The sequence below is a fragment of the Hibiscus syriacus genome, unplaced genomic scaffold, assembly GCF_006381635.1.
Source record: "Hibiscus syriacus cultivar Baekdansim isolate YM2019G1 unplaced genomic scaffold, ASM638163v2 tig00112343_pilon, whole genome shotgun sequence".
Classification (NCBI taxonomy): Eukaryota; Viridiplantae; Streptophyta; class Magnoliopsida; order Malvales; family Malvaceae; genus Hibiscus; species Hibiscus syriacus.
The window spans coordinates 949,929-964,694 of record NW_024063306.1 but is presented as its reverse complement, the minus strand read 5'-3'; the positions used below and the strand labels follow the sequence as shown (position 1 = coordinate 964,694).

The window sequence follows — 14,766 nt, the reverse complement described above, 5'->3', positions numbered from 1 at the left end:
AAGATTTATAATGTTATTTATTAAATTTGAAATTATAGATTATATTCATAATGATATTTTTTTAAAGAAGATACTCAAGGACAAAGAATTTATGAAAGCATAAATGAGTCAAGTAATTAATGAGAAGAAAGAATTTGCAAAGAATTACAGTCAAAGGACCGAATCGAATAAAATTAAAAGTTGAGGGGCTTAGTTGAAAAAATAGGAATTTTGTTGTAAAAAAATTAAAGTTGTACATTTATTCTACATTGATTCGGGAGATTATCGTTCAAATTTGGTTAGAATGGACTTAAACAAAGGAGGAATCAAAGAAACAAGAAAACTAGAACCAAATCACAAAACAATTAAATTACTTAGCTAAACCCAAAGATAAAAAATGATTATAATTATAATATTCAATTTTTCGATTATTCAAACTCGATTCGAACTCGAAATTTAGACTACTAATCCGAGTCATCTCAGATAATTCGAATAAACCAAACCAATCAATCGAAGTTTACTCATCCTTAATCTGAAGATTCTCTATGTATGTAACCTTCAAAATTTCTCCCCATCTGTAAAGTCTCGTCCACTTCTTAGTGCACTTAGAAAGCTTAATTGTTTTTGCTCAGCTGATAATCAACAACAGGATCATGCAAAAGTATATGAATATATATATATATATATATAGGCCCATCTCCATGATTGAAATAGGAACATATCACTAAAAACAAGATGTACAAGTCTTTGAATTGAAACCTTTTTTTATACTGTATCTTACCAAATTATATATGCATATCGCTATAATCCTGATAAAACATACTGGTTAGGCTATGTTTCACATGTTGATAGGCATTAAATGAGTGAAGGTAATGTTTTAATTAAGGTTGTAATAATCATAATGGAAGGTCAACTTTCAACAGAAGCTTATATATTAAGTTTTCTCATGGTGTGTAAGCATGACTTTGCAATCGCATCATTGCCGAGTATCTTCATTTGAGAGTCAACTTAAGACCAAATGATCTTTGAATTTGTTCTATACATTACGTACATACATACATGTGTGTGTGTGTATATGCTGTTCTCCAGTGTGTCTCTATAAGTGCATGAAAAGGACATTAACATCAACTGTTCACCAGAAAGGAGAAAAACGTAACCTGCTTGCTCTAGCATTAGCCATTAGATGATGAAATGATCAATCTGTTTAAGTCAACAAATCACTAAATGCTGCATGATAGGATAAAGTTCCACTCAGAAATCCTTTTCTAATTTGCAACAAAGTACAGAGATTGCAGATATCGCTTAATTTAATCAACAAGCCTGAAAATACATCAAGTTCAAAATTGGAGACTTGAGGTCTTCAATAAAACAGTGGAAACACACAGTATAATAATCTCTTGCTTGTCCTTTCGTTAGTTAATAATCTCTTTCTTGTCCTTTCGTTAGTGGCCTATAAATGGTTGGTCAGTCTTGAGCAGCTTACAATATACAGAATAGCAAAAAACTAACCCTTGTTTTTCAACTGCCTAGATATGAAGACTTTCTTCTCTTTCATCATCTTCTGCTTTCTGCTCCTGGTAAGCAAAATCAATAATTCATCCGTTTCTCTCTTCCTATAGGGTGATAATTGACTTGAGCAGCCCGAATGTGATTGATGTTCGATTCGAGTTGGCTTGACTCAAACTCGAGATCGATTCGAGACCTTAATGAGTTGAGTCGAGTAAGGTCCAACACGACTCGATAGGATCATGAGCAGCTCGTTAATTTCTTTAGGGTTGATTACGTATTGTTAAAATTCTTTTTTATTTCAAGAATGGTTGTAATATGTTGGTTTGGTGTATTTGTGGAATGTTAATTTAAATTTTAGAATTTGAAATTGATTTCTACACTATTTTGATAAATTTTTCTATCAAAATTGTTAATTTATGTTTACATTAAGCTCTATATAGTATTATTAGATTTTATGTATATTTTATAAACTGAAGTAAGAATTCTGGTGAGCTTAACGAGCAAAAAGTTAAGTAATGAGTCGAATAACGAACACGAGTTGAGTAAAATTCTATTGAACTTGTTGAGTGTCGAGTTAAGTCGAGCCCGAGTCAAACAATTTCCAAGTTAAGTCGAATATTTTTCTGACTTGCTCGATAAGAACCCTACTTCCTATACATCAATTATTTTAATCTGGTGTTTTTCTTTTCTGCAGTTTGTGAATCTCAGCCATGCAAGAAAAGAACCAGGGGAGTACTGGAGAAGCGTGATGAAAGATGAACCAATGCCCGAAGCAATCAAAGGGCTAATACATGAAGATCCGAAAGGCTCGGCCATGGATTCCGGCAAGAAAATGAAACAGTTCGTCAGAGATTTCGACAGTCGGCATAGCCTTATAATATACCACAACAGCCCCGAGTCCAAGCAACAAGGCAAGACATTTGCCGTGACATCTGATATAAAGAACTAGACAGCACAAGTATTTGTCTGATCCAGCTGGTAGTCTGCTTGGTTGTTGTGATTAGAAACACCAGCTGTTTCTATGGGGGACTAAACATGGATCTTTCCATAGTTATTTTTCAACCTTTCGTCTTCACCTAGTTTCACTGTTGAAGGAGTTTTTTTTTTTCTTCCTTATCTTAACCGTAATTAACTAAATATCGATTAAGTATTAACTCGGCGTCAAAGCTCTTGTAAATTCTTAGATATTCTATGTTCGAGTGTGTTTACTTATTCTAATGTCATCATTGAGTGAATATAATAATTAGTTAAGTGTTTGAATTAAAATTAAGTCCAAGTTGCACCAACCAAGCGACCTTAGTGGTAAATAAATTGTCGTTATTTCTTGAGGTTTCTAGTTCAAGCATCAGGAATGTCAGAGGTGTGAACGTTCGACCTTGTACTTATCCTAGATTAATAAAAAAAATTAACTCTAAGGTTTTTTTACAGGAGTCGCTAATTTTATTAAAAATATAAAATATCCAAATTACAATCACAATCGTAAATTAAACACATAATAAAGATATTTTACTAAACACGAGAAAACTAATCACTTAAGATCACAATGATCATACAAGGAAAATGTTAAAAAACTAACCAAATAAATTCGGATAAAAGGTAGATACAAAAATATATAACCTCATCGGCAAACGAACCATAAAAGGGGTGAAGTTATTGGAAGGCCACTGACAAATTGCAACTTAAAATTGAGCGACGTGAAAATATTATCCACGAATGCAAATCATGTATCCAAATACAATCTGATGGTCCTAGCATGGTAACAAATAATGTCCATCTTGATCAGTCGAAGCGATATCAAACCCTAGAAAAAAGAATAAACAAAAATCCTAGCATGGTAACAAATAATGTCCATCTTGATCAGTCGAAGCGATATCAAACCCTAAAAAAAAGAATAAACAAAAATAGCAACCAAATGATCGAAAACATGTCGTAATTTTTTATCGAACATAAAAAGCAAATTTTGGCCCATGTAGGTCTCAAATATGTCATAAAGATAGAGAAAAACGTGTTATAAAGATGGAAGGAGAAGAAAGGCAGAATTGTTAAAAATAAAAAAATAAAAAAATAAAGATACAATATAATAAATAAAAGAAAAAAATAATGAATACCAACAGTCGACGATCAGCACCAAGACTGATGCTGCCACCGATCATAAAGATAAAGAAGAAAAGAGACTATCAACATCTAAGGAAAAAAGAGAAAAAAATAGAGCAAACATGTATATAAAAATAAAATAGGTAAATTACACGCTTACTCGTTAAACTTTACTCTCTTTCATATTTCACTTACCGTACTTTCAATTTTTTTCAATTTAATCACTGAACTTTAGACATTGAACCTTTTTTTATCACTTCGTCGTTAAATTTGTAATATCATTATGATGCGGCTCAATTAAAAGATTTTTGATCTTTAAAACACGGGTCAAGGGTCAAAATGCTCACACATAAGAGCTTTCAAGGGAAAAAAAACAAATACTAAAATGGAAAACTCTTTCTTTCTTGTTCTTTCTTTCTCTATCGTCGAGCAGGGAAAAATATAGAGTGCCTTTCTCTTTCTATAACTTCATATGTTTTCACCCTTCAAATCACCATTGATAGAAACAACAAGCCTTTACACCTCGCTTATCTTTCTCTTTCTTTGTTTTCCTTATGTGTAATGATCATAATGGTGAAGGATCATTAGGAATTAAATGGAAAGGTTGATATTAATTCTAAGAAGAATTCATAATTAGTAAATTGAATGCAAAGTTTGTAAAAGTTGAAGGGGATTAATTATGAAAATAAATATGTATGGATTTGAATGAGTATTTTGGGAAATCTGAAATTATGGCAGACTTATGATTTAGATTATGTATCGATTTAGTATCGATCACGTTTATAGAATTTATATTTTCATCAGAGTTAGGTTATGTTAGTAGAATACTAACATATAGTTTGGAAATGATGTATATATGTGATGTCGCACATACTACGTCAAATCTTCTAATTTTAGTGATTCAAAAGAGAAGGACAAAGTACGCGAAAAAGAGAGAGAGCATCATAGGAAAGGTTTAGTAGCGAGGCAAAGGTGAATGTAGCTTATTCATATAATTATTCTGATGGAGGGAGACTTGCGATAAGTCAACGTCGTATGATTTTTAAAGTGTGATTTAATTCTAATTATGGGATAATTCCATAATGTTTTTATAAAGGTTTTACAATTGATTTATGATTTAATTTGGGTATGAATTACCCAATATGTTTTTATATGAAATTTTCTAAAAAGTTGTTTGAATGAATTATCAGAAATGATTTTCGGGTATGAACTGCCTAAATTACCAATTTTTATAATGATGAATAAAGAATGATTATAGTTGGAAATACTGATGTGTTTTAAATGAATATAATATGGTTTGAAAAGCCCATTGTATGTTCCATTGAGAGTCGTAAGTAAAATTGGCATGCCACGAGGTGGAGTGATTATGATTATGATTTAGTACATTTGTGTACATTATGTGTAGCACCGTTGGTGCAAATGATATGAATGCACTTGGAGTGGATATTCTGATTACGATTATAGCACTGAAGTACTAATTGAGCACACTCATCTGAATCGCGTACATTGCATTCTCTTACATATACATTGCATTCTCTTACATATACATTGGGCTAAAAATATGAAAGATAAAAGCTTTGAAATGTATTTAAATGAAATCTGAAAGCGAAAGTTCTGGAACGTGTCTTAATGTAAATGTGTCTGAGGGACAAAAATCTGAAATATTGATTACTATGATTCTCATAAAATTATGAGATTATGATTTTCATGTTTCTAAGGAACAAAAGCGACTTGAATAAGTCGGTTTGGAATTTCAAAAAATTCATTGAGTTTAATTTTAATGTTTTGAATTGTTATTATGATATTTTTATTTTAAACTCACCTTAAGTAGTTATATTGTCTCGCTAAGTTTTTATTAGCGTGTGATGATTTTTAGGCATAGGTTTAGATAAAGGAAAGAACGTGAAGCGAGGAGCCTTCTGATGCATCTTTGCAGAAATCGACCTACCTACAGTATCAGTAAGAAATATTAGGTATTGATTCGATTTTAGTGGCATGTATAAGTTATCTAGTTAGTAGCTCTGATAAATTTCTATTTCAAATGGCCTATAATAATAAAGTAGGGTTGTTTTATTTTATTTAGCATAATTATATCCGATAATATGATCGAATAGTACTATATCATAAAATGTTTTAAAGAGGAAGAATCTAGGGGTGTTCAAACGGGTAATTCAGTTAACCGACTGAATCGAATTACCCAAATTCCATTAACCGATTTTTTTCTCCATTAAGCGTTAACCGAACCGAATTTTTTTCTAAAAAAATTTAACATAACCGAACTAAGTTCGATTAATTGATCGGTTAACCGAGTTAACTAAAATTTATAAATAATATATATTATATATTTAATATTTTTTGGTTTATTCGGTTAATTTGGTCGGTTAATTTAGTAAAAATCGAGTTCAAACACCCTTAAAGCTAAATAATATATATAATAATAATATATTAAATATGTAATAATTTCGATCAATTCGGTTATTTAACCAATTTCGAACCGAATTAACCGAAACTTAATTTTTTTTAAAAAAAATCCATTAATCGTTAACTGTCCGAACCCAAAATTAATCGACCCGATTAACCGACCAAAATTTTGGTTCGGTCGGTTAGTTCGGTTTTAACCGAACAGTGAACACCCCTAGAAAAATCCAATGATTTTAAAGTTAGCAACATTTAGACTGTTTCATAAGTGTAGTGAAACAACACTACATTGCTTAATTGTTGTCTAAAACCGGTTTTGATTTGAATAATAGATTATTAATTTACAACATTACTCGACTATCGAGACTGATATAATTTATTAAGCTGAGTTTTTAAAATAGATCAAAATTTTAAGAATTTCAATTCAAAGAAAGTAGGAATGTTTAATGTGACATCTATAACTCGTATTTAGAGAAGTATATGGATTATGGGTGTTACATTCTTTCTTCTTCTTCTTCAGATGACAATGTTGATAATAGTAACAGTGAGATAAACAAACAAACCACGAAACATCTTCTCCGGCCGATCACATTCACCAAATTACCACATAAATTCTAAGACAAGCAGAGCAAGCATAACATCAGGCAACGTCTCGTCTAGAAATGGAATTAGGAAAACCCCATTATTGCAAAAAGCTTGAAATCTAAGAGGTCAACTTGTAACCATTTCGTTCTCTAATGGCAGCCATATCCTGATTGTCCATGGATAGTTTTCCTTGATTGCAGAGAGGCGATGAAGAATTGATGACCATGGGTAGTTTTCCTTCACATTTAGAAGAAGACAATGGGTTATAATTTTTAATAAATATAAATCTTACGTGGCTGATTTTAATATTAAAATAAGCCCATAATCAAACCGTTATTGAGTAAACGATCGAGTGAGCAAAACTTCAATATCTAAAGTTCAATGATAAATTGAAAAAATTAAAGTACGATGAGTGAAATAGGAGAGAGAGTAGAGTTCAGTGAGTAAGCTTGTAATTTACCCAAATAAAATAAATTAACTCCAAGTTAATTACTTTAGCATCCAAATTAGGACATATTTTAACACTTCGACAACTGTAAATAATAATAAAACGGGAATCAGGTCTTAATTATTAAGCTTCAATTTAAAATTTAAACACAGGAATGGAATGGACCAATTTGTCTAATTTTGAAATTTGTAGGGATGTAAGAATTAATTTCAAATCATTAAGATCTCAGAAGTGTTTAAATAAAGAAAACTAAAAATATGATTTATTTCTATCATTTCAAAATTACAATGACCTAAAGAGAAATTGTACCCTTTTTATTTTCAAATCAATCAAATATTTTAGTTTGTTTAGTTATATAGTGTAGAATATATTAAAAATACGCAAATAAAATGTTAAAAATGTACGTATTCACCATGTGAATTATTTAAATTTATTGTGTATGTACAATACGTTTAACCCTTATGTTAACATTAGAATGATAAAAAAAATTGATAAGATATCGATAGTTTGAGAGTTTAATTAAAATATTTTAAAATTTAAAGATCGATATAAAATTCGAATCGTAGTCTGATAATGTTTATTAAATTAACCCTAAGAATCCACATTGATTTTATCGGGCCACATAAACAAATTGTTGGGCTAGGTTGGGCCACACAATGAATGTACCATGAACCAGTAGTGGGCCATGCAAGTCAATGCTCCTTTTGAGTCTGTCACGCTCGACGAGCATCGGTAAACACTACTAACGTTGAGCACCACTTAACACCATTAAATTAATTTGTAAAAATTTAAAATTCTAAAGGGCTAAACATATAATTATAAATTAGTTAAAGATTTAAAGGTAAATTGTTTAAAATAAAATATTTAGAGTTTTTTTAATTTAGGGGTTGGTATTCAATCCAATTATTGTTTAAAAAGTATGAAAAATAATATAATTTATATTTTATTTTAAATTATTTACCTTTAAATTTTTAACTAATTTATAAGTATATGTTTTGGCATGTGTAATTCTATTGTACTTACCCTATTATAAATCACATAACCTAACCTCAACTATTTTATATATATATATATATATATATATGGACTCTCTTCTTTTATATTTTTATGCAAGAATTAGAGAACCCTCCATCTTAACTATTATTAAACCTTAAACCTCAAATATACACGTAATATTATACCATTATCATTTGACAATGAACGTTCAATCACCATACTGTGGTCGTTTGTGCTTAAACTCATGACTTCTTCTAAAAATAATAACCATTCATTTAACCACTGAGGTAGTTTGGTTCGTACATATTACATGTGATTGTTTATGCATTAATGAATCAAATATAAATCTAATATATAAGGTTTTATAAGATTATTTTCTTTTCCTTTTTCAAGTACTAGCATGACTTAAGGTTGATAAGAAAGATTATTTTATTTTCTTCACTATGCTAGGGAGATCAAATGGAATGGAGAAATGAAGAAACAAGCTGAATGCTTTCTTTTACATTTACATACACACATATACATACGTGCAAGGACCAACTTACTTCAGTTGTCAAAAGAATCGTTGTTTTTCATAGCGGTCACGGGTTAGAGCATTAACGGGTCACTACAGCAAAAGTGTTCTGTAGCGACGTTTTCAGCGGCGTTTTATGATAAAACGCCACAAAAGTATTACATATAGCAGCGTTTTCATTTCAAACGCCACAAATTGAGACTTTCGCGGCGTTTTTTGTGAAAACGCTGCAAAATAGTATAAATATAACGGCGTTTTTGTGAAAAACGCCGCCATAGGATGGTATATAGTGGCATTTTTTCAACAAACGCCGCAATTAATAATAGTTTTTACGTCGTTTTTAGACAAACGCCACAGAAAGGTTAAACAATAACGGCGTTTATAGTAAAACGCCGCAATATAGTAGACATTTAGCGGTATTTTAGCTAAAAACGCCGCAATATAGTGTAATATAGCGACGCTTATTGTATAAACGCCGCAAAAATATGTGATATAGTGGCATTTTGTAAAAACGCCGCAAAATGTTAAATATATTATCCTCCATTTTCTCCCACCCAAACCCTAAAATCATTTCAACTCTTCTTCCCTCACAGTTTCTTCTCTGGTACAACAACAACCCTCACACGATTCCAAGCGACGTCGTCTTTTGTCTATCCCGGCGACCAAATCGGCCCTCTCACCGACGAACTATAACACAATTCCACGGTTTGATCCCTCTTATCTTAGCTCCTGGTCTTTTTCAATTTTGTTTTGGTTGGTATTCTGAAAATGGGGAAAACCCAGAAAGCTAACATATTTGAGAAAAAAAGAGCAGGTCTTGCCTTGAGTAAGAGAAATTATCGTCGGAATGTTTACGTGGCGTCTTTGCTCTGACGATGGATCAAATTATCGCTGGGAGGCTATCGGTCCGGTTTCGCCGTCGAAACTCGATGATGACTCGACAAGAACTCATATTGCTCCATACCCTTCCATGGCCGATCTCCTACTTGAAGGTAAAATTCTATGAATCTTTATGCCGCTATATTTCCTTTTTTGTACGGTCACTCAAATTTCATAGATCGTACGCATGTAGGATCTTCGAAGGGTATTGAGAATGATGATAGAGAAATGGAAAAATACCTTATGTTTAGAACCGAATTTGGTAACTCTGTGGCGTTGAAAGAATCTTCAATTGCAAAAGCAGTATCGATCCTCAATGAAGACGATGTTGCCTCTACTGTTACTCCAAGTAAACATTTATATCATCTATTTAAATATATTTTAATGTTTGATTCAATTCCCAAGCACCTCCAATCAAGTTTTATACTGTAGGTGGATGGTCGTTATCTATTTCAAGTGAAGCACTGAAGCGCGCAAAGAGTCTTCTTGGTGAACCGGAGGTAGGAGATTTATTTGGTGAAATGGATGAAGAGTTTCTCCATATAGAATTTACACGGAGGAAAAACTTAACGATGCGTCGTCAAACAAGGAAAACAGCTTTCCTACGTCCTTTTCCCACGAAAGAGCAATGAAGACTAAATTGTACTGAACAATATGGTGAAGACTGTTTATGCATAAGTACTTTAATGTTTCTAAATTATAATGTATTTTGTTTTTAAGTAGTTTTATGCATAAGTACTTTAATGTTTCTAAATTATAATGTATTTTGTTGTTATAAGTAGTTTTATGCATAAGTACTTTAATGTTTCTAAATTATAATGTATTTTGTTGTTAAGTAGTTTTATGCATAAGTACTTCTGTTTTAATTAAAATGTATGGTTGTAACTTTAGGTTATGTATAGAAGAAATGAAATATTTAAAATATGTTAATCTAATATAAATAAAGGTATTTAGCGGCGTTTGTATCCAAAACCGCCGCTATATATTAAACATTTTGCGGCATTTTTAGATATAAACGCCGCTAATGAGTATTACAATAGCGGCGGCTTTTTACAAACGCTGCAATAGGTGTATTATATAGTGGCGTTTTTATAAAAAAAGGCCGCAAAATATTTATATTTTAGTGGCGTTTGTATGAAAACGCCGCTACGTCCTTTCCTACTTTAGTGGCGTTCGTATGAAAACGCCGCTATAGCCTCGTACTTTAGTGGCGTTTTCGTAGAAACGCCGCAAAGTATTAGTAATTTAGCAGTATTTTTCTAACAAACGCCGCAAATGATGCGTACTTTAGTTGCGTTTTTAATTAAAAACGCCGTAATTGGTTACCCTTCAGTGGCGTTTGTATATTTAAACGCCGCAAAGTCCGTTTTAATTCTCCTCTAGCCCTAGCCCTCTTTTCCATCACTATTATCCGTTCCCTCACGCCAATTACAGAAGCCATCTCCTTCACTGCGCCCAGCTTCCTTCGCCTCCAACGTCGTCGCAAGTAGTACACCATTCTTCGGTCGATAAGTAAAATCCCAAATCCAACCCAGCATTTCTTAACCCTTCTTCCCTTGTTTCCCTTCGATTTCTCTCTGATTTCAGACTCGGAACAAAAATTACGCGACGAAAATGAGAAGCTTTTCGCGATACCCAGGTTAGGCTTTCTTTCTCTTAGTAGTTGATTCAACGTGAGATGCGCATTAGCATGTATTATGGACTAAACTGAGTTAACTTTTCTAATGGGGTTGCTATTGTCAGATTTACCTTGATTTTGCAGTTCTTGTTGAAGCAGAAGGAGAAATTTTAGACAACATCGATAGTCAGGTTTGTTCATATTCTCAAATCTCTTAGAATGGGTGGTTTACCAAGTATTTATTAGTATGCATATTAGGTCGAGTGGTGTGTTTTTGCTTGGCATTGTGCGTTAATGAAATCTTGTTCAGGTTTCAACTACAGTCAGTAATGTCCAGTCAGGGACGGTTGTCCTTCAAAAAGCAAAGAATCGACAGAAGAGTACACGAAAGAGGATGTGCATCGCCATTTTGATTCTCCTAATCATAGTTGCTGTTATAGTTGTTGGAGTCCTTAAACCTTGGAAGAGCAGCTAAGGTACTTACTTGCCTTCGTTCCTCTTTATCCTTTAAATCAAGTGAACACTGGGGGGAAAAGGAAACTGATGGTCTTCTTTATCGCCATAGAACATTATATTATGTTTCATGAGTATGTGACTATGATGTGTGTGATATGAAATCTTGAAATAAATAAATTTCGTATGTAGTATGAAATAAAATATGTTATAATAAATTCTATGTGTTCATAATGTGTACTACGCAAGCATGCATTATGTGAAGCTTTAATGTTATGTTAGTCGTAAGAATGAAAATAACATAATATGTGTTAATTTCAGTGGTGAAAATACATTTTATGACATGTTCTTTGAAAATAAGGTAAATTGTGCTGAAAATCCATGAATAAAAACTATGTGAATGATAAGGAGTTAATGCTCAACTATGTTACTAGGTAAGCCAAGATAAGAAACCATGTGAATGATAAAGAGCTAAGGCTCAACTATGTTACTTGGTACGCCAAGATAAAATTCGTATGTGACAAGTTTAAAAAGAATATGTCCTTGGATGTTAAGTTAGTTTGGATAAATTGGCATGACATAGAGTCCATTTGAGCTTATGATAGGGTTGGATTACGATTCATGGATTATGATCCTTACTTGGCGACAATAAGAGGGATATGTTGTTAGTCATTGGCAATAATTTAAAGGGATAAATAATTCTATGTTATTTAGTGACAGTTTGGGTGGGGATTCGTGTGTCCATAGTTACTTATAATCCAATAGGCTAAATAATGACTCTAAATGATATAAATCTTACTATGAAATCCAATCGGTTAAGTTAATGAATTAATACAATTATTATACCATGAAAAGAAAATTAAACTATGATTTGATTATGATTTTCCATAACTTAAGCTATCGCTAGGCATATTATATAAGTCCATGTCATGGAAGTTCATGCTATGATACATGTAAGGTCCAAATATTAAAAAACTTAAAGGGTTTTACCCTAGAAGTCAAACTCTCCTAATCATAACACATAGCAACCAAACAATTATTAGAATCCCAAGGAGCTTTGAATTCCATATAAGAATTAGTAAAATGGTCAAACTAGTAAGCATTCACTAAGACCCTCTTAAGTTTCATAACAAGAAAGTTTGTATCATACTTGTTTTACCAAGTCCTTAAACTAGTAAGCTAAGGTCCTTAAATCAAGTGAACACTGGGGGGAAAAGGAAACTGATGGTCTTCTTTATCCTTTATTAGCAACTTCCAAGTTCCTTGTTAATGTCTACATGGTTAGTTTGAGGAGTTTTGAGATGTATTTTCGCTTGATCAAACAGATGACACTATAAACAATGTTAGAACGTTTATAGATTCTGCCGGTTGTGCTTCTTTAAGACCTCCATGTCTGCTTGAACACGTTTATCTACATATCTATTTTTCTTGAACCTGTCTGACATGGAACAAAGGTAATGAACTCCGTTGTAAGTTCTTCATGCCTCTATCTTGACCATTGAAACATGAGTTTGTTTAGATATAAATGCTTGATTTCGATGAAACATCTGTGAAAATGATTAGTTCTATACTATGCAGTTTTATATATTCACCCTTATATTTTTTATAAAATAACATAGATACACTTGCTCCCATACAATTTTAGTAATTTAAAATTTCATAATGTAGGAGTGATTATTTCTATATTCATCTTAATATTATTATGCACTAAATAGGAAGTTCAAAGCTTATGTTTAGGTTCTATTTGTTCTGTATAATATTAGCATAACATTTGTAATTGAAACTCCAGAAAGACGAAATGGGTTCGGGAGGACGTTGATGAAGATATTTATGACAACTGACATTACATAAGACTGTTGTACGATTTTATATCTTCATTTATTTATTTATAATGTTATTAGCTTTAACATGTTATCTTTCAATATATTCATTAATTAAATCATTTTTTATTACTCATGTTTGTTTATTACAGATATAATGCCGAGGAGAAAAATAACTGATTTGCGGGTTGTTCGAGCTTCTGAAGACCATGAAGAAATAAATAATGAGGAATCAAATGCACCTAAGTCTTCTCAAGTTCCTGAAACTGTTGAAGAAGTAGACATTCAAGGTAATATTCGAAACTTTATTTACTACTTTGTTCATTTTCAACACTAACATTTAATAATTTCTTATATAGTTGAAAATGCTGGAACGCGCAAGACTCGGGGACGTACAACTTTGAAGGAATTATACCAACTTCCTCCTGGGCATCGTGTCAAAGTTTCAAGAAATGATGTCGGTCAACCTATTGGCCCAGAATCACGTCTTCTAGCAGGTTACTTAGGCATAGTTGGACGTAATGCGAATATGTTACCGATCAATTATGAGTCATGGCGCGAAATGCCTAATAGTAACAAAAATCAAGCATTGGATTTTGTTAAGGTAATAATGTCATTATAATAGATACTCTATAGAAATTCAATATTAATTTATACTTACGGTGCAAACTTATTTTATGTATAGGAGAAATTTTTTTTAGAGGTCTCTGACGATTATGTGAAGCAAGCGTTAGGGAAGAGATGGAGGGACCACAAGAGCTCCTTAAAGAAGAAATACTTCAAGAATGATCTCAGCCTTGAAGAGAAGTTGCAAACAGTCCCACCAGGAATGCTCAGGTACCAATGGGAAGATGCAGTCAGATTTTGGAGTTCCCAAAAAGGACAGGTATGATGTATTTTTTCGTAAATAGTTGTCACGAAATTTAAATCATCATTAAAAGTGGTTGTTTGACATTGTAGGACCGAGAGCATGTTGGTGTTGCTAGCAGACAACAACAAAAGTTTACGCACACGGCTGGATCGAAGAGCTTTGCTTGTATAGCTCATGAGGAGGTATTATAGATTATTGAAATTATTTTATTTATTCCATGTACATACTACCTCATAGTAATTACATTATGATACATTGTAGGAAAATACATCCGGTTCTAAAGTTGGTCGAATCCAACTCTTCGACATGACACATACGAAGAAGGATGGCACTCCTATGACTGCTGACGCTGCAGAAATTATGGTACGTTTATTGGGTAGATGTTTTAAATTTACCTTACTTATTTATATTTGTACCATGACATTTTTATTTTAATTAATTATTCACTTTATTATTAGGAAAAATTGAGGGAGAAAAGGGCGGAGTATCATATTACTACTTCGAGTCAAGGTATTGCTAATGATGATTACATTGAAAACCAAGCTATTAATGACGTTTTGGGTCCTGAAAGATATGGTCGGG

At 32.3% G+C, this 14,766-nt stretch overlaps 1 protein-coding gene across 1 annotated transcript; it reads left to right on the top strand.

The window, feature by feature from the left end:
• The first annotated feature begins 1,416 nt into the window (after positions 1–1,416).
• LOC120177958 (organ-specific protein P4-like) lies at positions 1,417–2,695 on the top strand. Its single transcript, XM_039183935.1, has 2 exons — positions 1,417–1,556; positions 2,183–2,695. The coding sequence occupies exons 1-2, from the start codon at positions 1,512–1,514 to the stop codon at positions 2,435–2,437; spliced, it is 300 nt and encodes a 99-aa protein (XP_039039866.1). The 5' UTR covers positions 1,417–1,511; the 3' UTR covers positions 2,438–2,695.
• The last annotated feature ends 12,071 nt before the right edge of the window (positions 2,696–14,766 follow it).

Excerpts from the sequence above, each read along its gene's own strand:
- LOC120177958 (XM_039183935.1), top strand. The coding sequence starts at position 1,512 with ATGAAGACTTTCTTCTCTTTCATCATCTTCTGCTTTCTGCTCCTG. Across the intron at positions 1,557-2,182 it reads TCTTCTGCTTTCTGCTCCTG|TTTGTGAATCTCAGCCATGC; the intron begins GTAAGCAAAATC and ends TCTTTTCTGCAG.